The sequence below is a fragment of the Echinops telfairi genome, unplaced genomic scaffold, assembly GCF_000313985.2.
Source record: "Echinops telfairi isolate 266 unplaced genomic scaffold, ASM31398v2 ScPeMD7_31;HRSCAF=116, whole genome shotgun sequence".
In the NCBI taxonomy this organism is placed as follows: domain Eukaryota; kingdom Metazoa; phylum Chordata; class Mammalia; order Afrosoricida; family Tenrecidae; genus Echinops; species Echinops telfairi.
Window position 1 is genome coordinate 36,557,409 of NW_022103928.1, and position 14,281 is coordinate 36,571,689.

The following is a 14,281-nucleotide window of genomic DNA, read 5'->3' on the forward strand; positions in this document are numbered from 1 at the left end:
GGTAGAAGAAAATAAACCGAAAGTTTGCACAGGAAAGGGCAGAGAAATAGAGGAAATAAGAGTAAAACAGAGTGTCGTGGAAGCCAAGGGAGGAGTGTTTCAAAAGAGTAGAACTTGTGATATATGGGCTTGAACAAAATGGAGGCTGTTTTGTCTGCGTGGTGGGAGCAGGTCTGGTTTGGAGTGGAGAAGGCTTGAGAAGGAGATGACGAAGTAGAGCAGCTGGTGCTGGCAGATGACTCAGATCAGACCACCATTTGGCACAGTTTTAGAATAGCTGCATGCGCTTTAGGAAAATTAGTTTTAAGTTATGCAGTAAAAATGATCCATTTCGTATGTGTGTGTGCATTATATTTGCTTTTAATAAGAACCTGCGAAAATATCCTTTCTCCTAATAACTGGATAAAGAAGACAGTAGAGCATTAGGAGTTTGGGACCTAGTATCTGAAGACTTGAGTTCAGGCCCTTGGTTTGCATGACGTTCCATCAGCTCTTTTTCCTGTAAAGAAACATTAATGCCAATCTGAAGAATTGTATTAGAAATTCATGTGAATGTATGAGTCTAACAAAAATGACGACTATGGTAACCTCTGGTTCTACTCCATCTACCGTCCTATCATGTTAGCAAATACAGATGGGAACATTCTTGGACCCCATTTCAGACACCACTGAATTTGGAGACCCCTCCACTAGTGAATGTTTGTTCCATGTTTCTTTCAACTCTCCAAACCTAAAATTTAGCTGAGAGAGTGTTGGAAAAATACTTTTATAAAATTGATTTAATCTTGTTTGAACAGAGGATGAAATTTTTTTTATGAAACTACTTTAGAAAAATGTGCTTCTTTATGCATGCTTATTACACTAACATGTTTTGTAGAGGTGGAACTGAATGTCTTCTTAACTGAATTTTTCTTACCCTATCTCCTCATTGACCTGTTCTAGTTTTGAACTGTTCATCTTTCTTTTTCCTTATAGTGTCTGCCATTACTTTTGGATAATAAGCTAAGCCACCCATTAGTAGAACAGCTTTTGCCGACACTAGCATGCAGTCTCCATGACAATTCTGAGAAAGTAAGAGTGGCTTTTATTGATATGCTGCTGAAAGTTAAAGCTGTGAGGGCTGCGAAGGTAAGATAAAAGATATTTTTCTTTCTTTCTTTTTTTAAAAAGATATTTTTCTTATGTAAGACATGGAGTAGTACATTATTCTCCATCACAGGCAATTTTGATTCTAAGAGTTTTAGAACTCACATTTTCAACGAGTACATTTAACCAGTGGTTTGTACCATAAATTTTCATTTGTTTTGTATTTCATTGACCTTTATATGTGTGTTTTAAAGACATTACTGTAAGCAACTTCTACCTTGAATTATATATATTGTATATTTTCATATATGTGAAAGTTTTATTGAAAAGGTTGTTGAAATATTTAAATATTTGGCATGTAGTGAGCACTCAGAAAAATGCAGGTTATGAGTTTTACAGCCCTTTATGTTTTACTACTTCCAGTAAGCAAGCAGATACTTGCTTTAGATAAATGCACCTTTTTGCACTATATAAACATTTAGTGAGGCTGTTCTTTTAACTTCAATTCTAGACTAAAAGTATTAATCATAATGTTCTTCATTCTGTTTATATTTGATAAAACTCAAAACTTCCTCCACAAAATATTCTTGTAAAATTTACATTTAAAATGCTGATTTGTCATGACAAAGGATTTAGAAACAACCTGAGTTTTTATCAGGAAAGGATCAATTGCATTAAGCTTTGATATATTCATGCAGATATAGAAAAGAGTGAAGGGAAGCCTTTTATGGTGTTACTAAGAAAACATATAAGAGATATGTAAGTTTAAAAATAGACAGTAGAAATGTAGGTAGTACTTTAGCAGCTATATAAACTGGGAAACATTTGAACACATACACATATGTATATATGTTTTTTCCCTTTATATTTTAAATAGACAAAATATCCCTGAAGAAAAGATGTTATATCATTAGTTATAAACTATTAGGAATGTCTTAGAAAATAGATTTTATTATAATATATGCGATATACTTTTGAAATTTTGAATTATTAGAAAGACAAAGGGTCTATGTATTATGAAAACCCAATTATTACACCCAATGGAATTATTTTTCTCTTTTTGTTGAAGGTCAGTTGACCATATGTGTGTGGCCTACTTCTGGGTTCTCTTCTTTTCCAATGATATTTGTCCATCGTAATGCCAATTCTGTACTCTTATTTGCCCTGTTTTTAGTAGCAAATCTTAGAGTGGAAGTTCTTCAACTTTTTTTTCCTCCAAAATTGCCTGCATTAATTTTTATTGTACTTATTGTAGCAGCCTATTAAAAATATAGTTTTGAGAGGAGCTGATATCAAGGGCTCAAGTAGAAAGGAAATGTTTTGAGAATGATGATGGCTACAAATGTGCTTAACACATGGATGTATGTATGGATTGTGATAAGAGTTGTATGAACCCCCAATAAAATGATTAAATTTTAAAAAAAAGAAAAGCCTTCCCACATATTTCTCATAAAAATATGATAGTTAAAATATATATATAGTTTTGAGTGTCAAAGAGAAGAAAAATCAATATGCAAAGGATTATAACAGCACTGATGGGTAGGAAAATGGAGGAAGCATGAAGAGACGATGGTGTGGATGCCATAGCCAAGTATGGTATAGAAATCAGATGGTGCCTGGCTTTTCAGAAAGTATAGCATACTAGGTCCTAAAAGTGCGGGCTTCGCCATTGGGGAGAAGATCATGCACACCGGCCAGGTTTACGAAGAGAGAGATTATAGGCAGATATGGTTCGTGGGTCATCAGAAAGAAGTGAACGAGAACTTCGCCATTGACCTGGTCGCCGAGCAGTGGAGGCGCCCTGGGCCACCCCTGAGTGTACATAAACCGGGAGAAAGCAACCCAAACGGGGACCTGTGCTATTGTGGACTCCAGTTCAAGCAGTACCGTCACTAGAGGCAAAGGCGGCCCTGTGGTTAGCACCGGCCATGCATGTAGAAATATGTAAAGATCATGAGCGCTGTGTTTCAGTAGAATTTTATTTGAATAAAAGATGTTATTGTGAAGGACAAAAATAGAGAAAAAGTCGTCTTAAAACAAGCAGCCATCTAAAGTGAGATGTCTGCCAGGTCCACATGGAATAAGCTCACCAGCCTGTGTGTTTTGATGAAAATGTTCACAGTCGTGTACCAGTGCAACACTTTCTGCATCTACAACTCATTGGAATTGATCATATTTTTCAATTCTCTAAATTGTACAGCCCCCTTGCATTGCTGGTCTCATTTAACTTTTGCATTGCTGTTGTCAATTCAATCTCACATAGATAATTCTTAGGAGCCTACTTAATGAGTTGGGCTGCTAACTGCAAGGTCAACAGTTCAAAACCACCAGCTGCTTCACTGCAGAAAGATGAAGCTTTCTACTCTCCTAAGAGTTACAGTCTTGTAGACCCACAGAGGGGCAGTTCTGCTCTGATCTAGAGGGTCGCTCTGAGTTGGCATCGACTACATGACAGTGAGTTTTTTTGTTTTTTGAAATCATTCTTTGAAAGCACACAATGTTCAAGGTAGACATACTGTTACTAAGACAAACTATTATTTGGTTTAAGGAGGATTTCAGAGAGTCACTTCATTTTAAGGTTTAAGACTATCTCAGGACAGTAAATTTGGGTCTTCATTTAGTGTCAATGGCTTCCATAGAAAGGCTGGCTTTCCCTAAGAATTTGAGATTCTGCCATGCATTCTCTGCCCCCTCCTACTTTTTAGTCTAGATTCTTCTGTAGAATCTTTGATCAAAATGATCTCACCCCAAGTTATTATTGACTGAGCACTGTGAACAAGGACTGATTCTGTTACTGAATACTACTCTTACCCAGCGGAGGTTTCACTGACAGCTCTCTCCACAGAGATGTCAACGCCTTCCCTTCATGGTGTCTACTTGGATCTCTACTTCCTGCATAACCTACCTGTCCCGAATCTTCATTTTATGATGTTGAAAGGCCACATAGAAAAATCGATTTTTTTTAAAGTTTATTTATTAGCAGTAATCATTGTCTGCTTGGATGGGAAGCTGTAAATTCTTATTTGTAAATTGGGGATAACAATTGTGTGTGTGGGTGTGTGTGTGTGTGTGTAATTTAAAAGAAAAACCAAGCCAGACTCCTTAGCTCATGCTTGGCATACCTGAATGTTTCAGGAAAATATTTGTTGCTAGCATTATCATAATGTATGTGTCTGCTGGTGGTGTTGTGATTACACATCATGGCCTGCAATCTTCAAGGTCAGCAGTTTGAAATCGCCAGCTGCAACACAGGAAAAGATGGGACTTTCTACTCCCATAAAGAGATATAGTCTTAGAAACTCACAGGGACAGTTCTACCATGTCCTATAGGGTTGCTATAATTTTGCATCTACTCGATGGCAGTGAGTTATAGGTGTGCTAGTATGATTTGTTCGGGTTATAACTTGATATTTTTGCACTCAAAAATAATAATCCCATCTGGACTCACTTCTGTGTGAGTCCAAGCATTTTTACCCATTGCTATGATGGAAAGGGACCTAGCGTATAAATTGCATAAAGGAGAAGTGGTTAAAATTGTCAGAATATGAATACAAGCATTGTTGTTACCTTTTCACCTGTAAGCACCACCTTTAACTCTTGATCTTCAGTCATTTATTTCCAAGTCTCATCGAGTCAATTTTAGTTTATTAGTTGTGAGCAGGTTTTCTTCCTTGGTGCTGTTGGCTCTCATGCTGATAACAAGAGTTGGACACCAAGGTCAGAACTTCCTTTTAGTTGCTTGCTGCTTCCAGCACTAGGCGATATTGTGTCTCTTGCCTATGTAGACATTTCAGTTGTGGGACTTGGAGTTGTTGTCTTTATCTTGATAACTTTTTTAGGAGTGACAAGAATTGTCTTGTGTAGAACTGTCCCAAAAATCTTTTAAGGAGGAAGTCATCGATAATGTTTTCCGCTCCAGGGTTGAGGATGGCGTATGTCCACTTGACTTTGTATTATCAATGACCTTGACAAGAATCACTTCCTTGAGAGTGGAAATTGATTTGATTATGTGGATTGAGATTTAAATGTTAAATAAGGCAGTTGAAGTTGCGAGTATAACAATACTTTTGAGTAACTTGTCTAAGAAAGGGAAGCGAAAGGTGAAGGCTAGAAGAAAATCTTAAAGGTCAAGTAGAGTTTTGTGTGGGTCTTTTTAATTTTTAAGATTGAAGTGACATGAACACATTCAACTGGGAAGGACCCAATTGAAAGTACTAAAAGAGGGATAGACAGCAGAGCAAGTGTCTTGAAAATATGAAGCAAGTGATTTTATCTTCATTTTACACATGAAGAAACTGGTTCAAGTATATTTCACATGATTGCCAGTTGAAGCAGGATTTAGGTATGCTCCCCTTAAAATCTATTTTCCGTCTCTTATTCTTTAATATTTTCCCCTTGTCTTTAATTTCTCACTCAAAAGCGTTGGCCCCAGTTCTGTAGGTGACTACCAGTGCTTCTGAAAACTGGAATATATTTCCTCTGTGTAGGTTCTTTGTGCGTGATGTGTGGAGTGGTCTAGCGGTGGGCACCATAGGCAGAGAGACAAGGTGGTGTGCTCATCTCTTCAGGAAGCAGGAGATGCAGGATGCCTGATGGCATGGCATTGATGGGAGAGGGAAAGGAGCAATGCAAGAGACAGGTGAATGTAGCATGAATGTATAAAAATGTTTTATACATTTTATTCACAAGTGCCTGTCAAGAGTGACATCTTTGTGCCTCTAAGAGTGACACTGTAGATATTTTACACTTTACGTTTATGTATCAAAGTGCTTAAAGTTTTTTTAAACTCTCTTCATAAACATGAGTCAAAAGCTAATGATGTTGTTTAAGAGTTTACTATGTATCAAACATGGTGTTTAGTTATTCTAATTGATCCCACCAGCAACCTTATAGTTAGGTATTTATATACAGGTAGTTTATGAATTTCAGTCTCTCTATGGGAAGTTCACAAATTCTAGTATAGTAATTTGAATTGGCCCTTGTATATTAAAATTATTTTTCTTTTTGGTAATGATCTTAGAATTTTGCTCCAACTGTTTTAAAGATCATATTTACAATGGTTTCTTTCTATACATATGCATTATACATAGTTTTGGAAAATATGCCCTATGAAACATATTTTGGTTCGCCTGGAAAGTGATTCTCGGCCAGTGGTCCGGCGCCTGGTGAACCTCATCTTCAATTCTTTCCTGCCTGTGAATCAGCCAGAGGAAGTGTGGTGTGAGCGCTGTGTCGCGCTGATCCAGATGAACCACGCCGCGGCCAGGAGGTTCTACCAGTATGCCTACGAACACACTGCCTGCACAAACATAGGTATGAAACCCCACTTTTTGTTCAGTTTGGGTACTATTTCCTTCCTGAATCGTCATAATGATACATGTGTTGACATTTTGTCATTTAAATAAGGTTCATGCTTTATGGCATTTCTTAATCTTATCCCTTAAACTAATACATTTAATTATTTGGGGGGTTATACTTTTATTACTAAAAAGAAAATCCAAAAATATATCTTATCATTTGATCTTCCTTTTGATCTATTTTAAAATTGTTTCAGTTTTTAGTATTTTCTGCTTTATTTATTTATTCTGTTTTATTTTTGACTGATGTTTTTCTCTGTTTTGTTTTGGCTTTGGTATTAGGGTTTTTTGGTTGTTTGCTTCCTATTTGTGTTTTTAATGATTTTTATGTATGAAAACCAGGGTCGGTAAATCTATAGAGATAGTAATTAGACTACTAATTACTCACTGACACTGCAGAGTAGCCTGGGGAAAAACGGGGAGCTAACAATGATTACGGAAAGAAAATGATCTGAAATTGATGTAACGATTGCACAATTCTTACTATGATTGAATGATTAAATTGTATGATATGTGAACTACCTGCCAATAAAACTATTTTTAAAACATAATCTTGTTGATAAAACATATAATTAATTATTGATTGTTTAAAAAATTACAGCAAAGCTGATTCATGTTATTCGTCGTTGCTTAAATGCCTGCATCCACAAAGCTCTGAGAGAGGATCAAGAAGATGAAGAAGAACGGGAAAAGGAGAATGCCAGTGTAAGTAGCATAGCTCCCTAAGCCTCGTTGGGTTAGGCATATTTATTTAAAAACAAGTTAACGAAGGCCACGATTGAGTTGTAGTTGATCATAGTCAGTCATTAATAGCAGAACCTCTAGAATGAGGATAATTGGCTAGAAAGGTGTATAATGTTATGTGATCTCATAGGCTGAGTGCTTGTTTCTATATTAGCAATCACATTTAAGTAAATTAGATTTCATTATTCTGTTTACACTCAGTTTTGTGGTGAAAAACATTTATTTTAACAAATCAATCAATATATAGTAAAAGAAAATGCTGTGCCTTTCATTGTAAAATAGATGAAGACAAAACATTTTTATTTTTAGAGGATTTTAATTTCATATAAAATGTTTCCTTAAAGGATGTAGCGTTATTTTAAGATTTGCTTCTTAAATAGGCTTTAAAAAACATATTTACTTCTAGTAGAGATTGTTAACTAGAGAAGAAAGCAATATGGTAACATAAAATAGACTTGGTGTTCCTTGAGTTACTATTCTAGATATATAATTCTGAAATGTACTATTAATGATATTGTTAATATCTTTTAATCATTGTTGCACTTTAATTCTTTTCAATAAAATTCTTTGCATCTCAGGTTCTGGACCAAACACTATCAGTAAATGATGCTGCATCCATGGCAGGTTTATTGGAAATCGTTGTAATTCTCTGGAAAAGCATTACTAGAAGTATGGAAAATAACAAAGATGCTAAAGTTTACACCATTGACAAGTTTGCCGCTGCGCTTCCACAGTATCTTAAAGCATTCACGGTAAGCATTTAACTACACTTGGAAGATGTAAACAAGGCATATTAGGATTTCATTTGGTTAGAATTCAGCAAAATGTTTTCTCATGGGAAGACTTAACTAGCACTCATCTTGTAGTGTAATTAATCTCTCACAACCTCCTAGAGGGTAGAGGCCTTGTGTCTATCTGCTTTATCTTCTCAGCCTCCAGAGAAATGTCTAGTATAAACAATATCAGAATTGTATCTTTTCTTGTTCATTATTTAAACTGATGGTGAGCGAGTCATTTGAGAAGCTGGGCTGTATGAAGAAGAAGGCCTGCTGTCTGTGCATGACATAAACCTGCTTGCTGAAAGCCAGGAGGCATTGAAGCACTTAAAGCTAAAATCCTCATATAGTAAGCAACATTATGATAAACAGAGAAAAGATTAAAGTTGTCAAGTGTTTCATCATCTTGTATCTACCTTCAAGTTCCCTGGAGGCAGCAGTCAAGAAATCAAATGATGTATTGCATTGGGCAAATTGATTGCAAAAGACCTCTTTAAAGTATTAAAAACAAAGATGTACAACTGACTCAAGCCATGGTATTTTCAGTTGCTTCATGTGCATGTGAAAGATATACAACGAATAAGGAAGACCAAAGAATAGATACCCTGAGTTAATGGTGCCTGCAAAGACAGTACATCCATAGACTACCAGAAGAATTAAATCTGTCTCGGACGAAGTACAGCCAAGAGTGTTCCTTAGAAATGATGTTGATGAGACTTAGTCTCATGTGCTTTGGAAACATTACCATAAGTGACCGGTTCCTGGAAAATAACATCATGTTTGATAAATTAGAAGGTCAGTGTGAAGGAGGAAGATCAGGTGGACTGGCATAGTGGCTGCAGCAGTGGGCTTATACACAGCAAAATATAGTGAAGATGGCATAGGACCCGGGTTACCTAGAGAAACAAATCCAGAGACACTCGTGTGTAAGAGAGAACTTTATATCAAAGAGTAATTGTATATTAAGTAAACATCCCAGCCCAGTCCAGATCAAGTCCATAAGTCCAATATTATCTCATATATCCCATACCAATTATTAAGTTCCTCTTCAGACTCATGCAACACATGCACTGATGCCAGATGAAGTAAGACACAGGCCAGTGGATGGAAAGTCTTGTGGAGCCAGTGGCGGTGGAATAATCTCAGTGCTGGCAGGGGTCTCCATGTGGTTCCTCCAGCTCCAGGGCTCTGTCTCCATCAGCAAGCTCCATGAGGCTTGTCAACAGGAATGTGTATCAGAGAGCGGGTGTCTGGCCTCTCTTGTGCCTCCATCTGAGGTTATCAAGCTGCGACCTGGTTGGCAGGCTAGACTCTACCCCTTTTCAAGTTGACAGTAGATTATGTAACTGTCACAGCTGCTAAATATACTAGTGAATTTAAAAACTCAATTATTTTGGGTTGAGAAAACCAGCATCTCCAAAATTTCAGAAAATAAATTCACAAGGCACTAGATAAAATAATATGTGGGCATAACCTGGGTTTCCTAGGAACATAAGACAATAATTCTGAATGATTCTGGTAAAAGTCACTCTATGCTCCAATCTCGGAATACTGTGGATATTGTGTATGTCTTTAAATAACAAACCACATATAAACTGGAATCAGCAATAATCATCAGTTAAAGCACTGGGAAAATATTTACTGGGAGGAGTAAGTGTTAATTCAGTATTGTAAAGGCACATTGATTATAGATGAGATCTTAATTTGATTTCGAATTTGTGTATATTTTCAGGAAATTATTTCTTTTTCCTTAATTGGGTCTGAGCTATTAATTATTCTTGTAATAGTAATAAGAACTGAAATTTACTAGATATTTAACCATATACACCTACTCCTCACTTAACAACATGGTTAGGTTTCAAAATTTAGGTCATTATTCAAAACTGATGTTATAGAAAAATAGAGGATGACCATGCCAGATCACATAGTGGAGGATGATTACTGCCTTATGTACAGTAACTGCTAAGGTAGATCACTTTATAATTGAACAACTACTGAGTGAGTCATGGCTCTGTGACATAGCCCTAACCACCACAGCTAGCAGCAGGGCTCTCGCTGTGCTCCTCATTGCTTGTTCCTACAAGGCACAGTGGCTGCTACAATGGACCTAAACATAACCATCGTTGTGAGGATGGCACAGGGCCAGGCAGTGTTTCCTTCTGTTGTACATAGGGTCACTGAGAGTCAGACTGACTAGACGGAACCTAACAGTAACAACAACAACAACCAGACTTGTGCTATTAATGTACAAAGTAATTGGATAGTAGATTCTATACTGTTGTCTTCAATCTAAAATGCTTGGCTTACAGAGAGATGGTAAGTGAGGAATAGATGTGTTCAATACTCCACTAGGATTTTATGTGTATTGTGGCATTTCATTCTGCCAACAATGCCCATTTTTCAGATAAGGAACCTGAGATTTAGTTTTCTGCATGTTGGATCAGCTAATTAGTTTGTATAATCTGATAGATTCAGCCTTGCCTAGGCAGCTCTAAAGCCTTTGTGTTTTCCATTAAATCACACTATCTTTCTAAAGATACTCTGATTAGCTTCACAAAATTTTCTTTGAATTAGTTTCATTCTCTTGAAAATTGAAGTTCAAGATAATAAGTGTATAAAACTCTTTTCTTATTCTGGAATTGTTTTAAAAATGGAAATCCGCTCCAACAGCAAAAGGTATTTTCTATTTTGCTTATGATAGCTTGCATGGTTTTAGATTGACAATTGGTACAGAAGGTAAGTAATAAATATTTGCATTGAAAGCATATAGCACACAGGTTATAAAATGTTATGTATAACTTGAAGAATACTCATCAAGTAATTTCCCTACTCTACAAAAATGTGTTTACCAATAGGTTTACCAATTTTACCAATAGGTCTAAAATTTTCCTTCAAACAGTAAAAGAGTTGCTAACCTCCAAGTTAACTGTTTGAACCCACCAACTTATCCATGGGAGAAAGATGGGGCTTTCTACTCTCGTAAAGATATGCAGTCTCAGAAACCCACAGGGACAGTTCTACTCTGTGCTGTAAGATTGCTCTGAGAAGGAATTGACAGCAGTGTGTGTGGTGGTTCTGCAGTTTGGTTTCTTTTACTGGAAAACATTACAAATGGAAGTTATATGGAAAAGCTTTCAAAAGTTCATAGTATTTAAAAATCCTTCTCTCCCCCCACCCCCCTTTTACTGCTTTTAGGATGATCGCTGTAAGACTCCTTTAATTATACTATTGTCCTTCATGCCACCTTCTGCTGTCCCTCCCTTCAGGTATTATCTATATTTTTCACTAAAATGATAAAGTGTAAAGTTTACTTTTTGTTGTGCTTAATTGTTCTTTAAATTTCAGCAGACTATCTTCAGCATTCAATGTCAAATTTTAACTTTAAGTAATTAGTTGCTGAAACAAGCACAGTCTATATCTGACCTCTGGCTGTACAAGGGAAGGAAGAGAATCCATCTCTATAGTAAAAGCCAATTGCCACATGGAAGAGGTCAGACTTGCCTTCTCCTTCCATCCTTCTTTTACCCTATTCTGACACCAACCTTTATAGTTGCCTATAGTCCAGGGCAGTAGTCACACCAAACTCACAGATAATACTTATGATGTGGGGGGCTTATTAGGGATGTTAACAGGTTACCACAAACCAGGATCACAAAACAGTAAGGGTACAGTCCGTGATCTACAGTAACACCTCTCCTCAGCTCGCAGCCAAGTCTTTCTCCTGTTCTTAGCCTTTCAGCAATGGGACCCCTTGGCCTGTGATTGTACCTTTCTGCCGCCACACAGTCCCATAGTCTGGACGCTGTTTCTCTATTCTGTCTCATGGTCTCTGACTCAGTCTCTGTGGCACAGCCACTACTGTTTCTTCCCCTTTAGGCAAGGAGGGATCTCAAACGTGCTCCGCCAGAGGCTCGTCTTCTTTGATGGTCCTGAGATTTCTCTCCTGAGATGGCTCATTTTTATAGCCAGGGGAATGGCAACTACAACTGATCAATCTCTCCTGCCAGTATTTGCGCCCGTCTGATCCCATTGCCTGAAGGGGGTCAGAGAGTCAGGAACAGAAGCATATTAAGACATTTCATGTCACTACAGCTGCTTTCCTTCTCCCTGTCACTGGGAGAACCTCGGGTTGCAAGTGCTTACTGAGCTCTGAAGTTACATAGTAGTAAAAGAAGAAATGGTTGGAACTTAAAATTGCTGTTCCATTTTAAAGTCCAGGGAAGTTTTATTAAGTCTGGCCTTCAGATACCCTAGAGTTACTCTGTCCAGTCCAGCAGCAGCTAAGCACAGGTGCCCAACAGGCAGTTGAAGTATGCCTGCTCTGACTAGAGATGTGTTCTCAGTGGGAACTGCATAGAGATTCAGAGACTTGGTACAGAAAGAATACAAGGTATCACCATTTTAAAAATATTGATTGCATATTATATAATATTTGGGATACATTGTTTTAAATAAGCTATTACTAAAATGAATTTTACCGGATTTTTTTTTTACATTTTTAAATGTGGCTATTAGAAAATTTAAAATACATGTGTCTCACCTAACTTCTGTTATATTTTTATTGGATAGCATTGCTCTAGTGTGTTGGTTAGCATTTTGGTAAAAAGTATTTATAAAAGTATTACTTATTAAAAATTGTTTTGGCGGTAACAAAAATTATTCCATAATAATTAGGAATTCTTGCTCTAAGGCCTGTTAAGCATTTCAGAGAAAGCAAGAAAGCAGACTACAAAAGGAATTTATATAGACTATTTTTTTCAAACATAAAAATGATTGTGAGGATGGTGTGGGATGGGGCGGTGGAGTTGACTGGATGGCACCTAACAGTTTTTCTTTTCCCCAAAGCTACTTTAAAATGGAATATTTTACATTAGTACATACTCTGTACTAATTATGAAAAAATCATAAAATTATCCCTATACTAGAAAATGTACAAATGTTAATATAATGACAAAGGGTATGTTTTACAATTTTAGCTTTTTTTTTTAAAGCATTTTATTGAGGGCTCTTACAGCTCTTTAACAATCCTTACATCAATTGTATCAAGCACATTTGTGCAAATGTTGCCATCGTTATTTTCTAGACATTTATTTTCTATTGAGCCCTTGATGTCAAATTCTCCCCCCTACCCTTGTGGCCCCTTGATAAATTATAAATTATTATTATTTTCATATCTTACACCGACTGCTGTCTCCCTTCCCCAACAGTTTCAACAGGCTGGTGTGCTTCTTCCATATAGGCTTGTTGCTTCTCTGCTAGATGGCCACTTTAACTTCAAGCCTTTAAAAGCCCAGATGCTATATCTTTGGATAGCCGGGCACCGTCAGCTTTCTTCACCACATTTGCTTATGCACCCAATTTTCTCTTCAGTGATTGTGCCGGGAGAGTGAGCATCACAGAATGCCAGGTTGCTAGAACAAAGTGTTCTTGCATTGAGTGAGGGCATGAGCAGAGGCCCAAAGTCCATCCACAACTTCAGTGTATTGCCACATAGATATATATGCATGGATCAATACATCTATTGTGAATTGGTGTATTAACTAACATATGCACACGCCTATGCTTATACCTCTATCCATATCTTTATTTACTAGAGCGTTCCTCTATTTCCTTTCACCTTCCTCCTGCCCCACCACCGTGCTCTCCCTACTTCCACCTTGTAGTAATTCCTCTCAGCTAGGTTGCTATTGCTCCAACACCCCCAGGATCTCTATGTCCTTGTTGATTTTAATTTCCTATTGTTCCCTGTCTGTGACTTTGTTTGCTCACTGCTCCCTTCTCCAACTAGTCTCTCCTGGAGACTGGTCACATTGCTTTCTCCTCGAGAAGGTTTTAGTATCTTGATTTTTCTCATCTTAGAAAAATGGAAAATTGCTTTTGAAATATTAAAATTGATTTTATATATTGAACTTTTTAGCTGTGGTGTTATTTCCACATTAAGAAATCAGGAAGAAGGAGCCATGGATAAGAACTATTGTACTTTGTTAGATTGTCTTTGCTCCTGGGGACAAGTGGGGCATATTCTGGAGCTACTCTACGATTGGTTGCCAGAGGAACAGCCCCAAAGCAAGGTAATGTTTCCTTAAGAACTTGATGAATGAGGATAGCTCTGTATCACAAATCAATTGATTTTCTAGGAACATGGTGGGGTTTTTTGTTTTTTGTCTAACTCCAGAAGTTTTTTTTTTTGTTGAAAGTATACTTAGCAAAACATACCAATTCAATAATTTCTACATGCCCAATTCAGTGACATTGGTTACATTCTTCAAGTTTTGTAACTCTTCTCACCCTCCTTGTCAAACTAACACAAACTCACGG

General features: G+C 37.0%; 1 protein-coding gene across 3 annotated transcripts in view; it reads left to right on the forward strand.

Moving 5' to 3' along the window:
- Window positions 1-14,281, forward strand: part of NCAPG2 (non-SMC condensin II complex subunit G2) — a 71,288-nt gene that overhangs the window by 32,176 nt on the left and 24,831 nt on the right. For 2 of the 3 annotated variants that reach the window (XM_045290058.1, XM_004702336.2), the window contains exons 13-18: window positions 976-1,128; window positions 6,177-6,399; window positions 7,045-7,148; window positions 7,766-7,939; window positions 11,159-11,229; window positions 13,881-14,034. In XM_045290058.1, the coding sequence (XP_045145993.1) occupies window positions 976-1,128; window positions 6,177-6,399; window positions 7,045-7,148; window positions 7,766-7,939; window positions 11,159-11,229; window positions 13,881-14,034 (879 nt within the window). The remainder of the gene's footprint in view (window positions 1-975; window positions 1,129-6,176; window positions 6,400-7,044; window positions 7,149-7,765; window positions 7,940-11,158; window positions 11,230-13,880; window positions 14,035-14,281) is intronic. The other variant, XM_045290059.1, reaches the window with a different exon arrangement.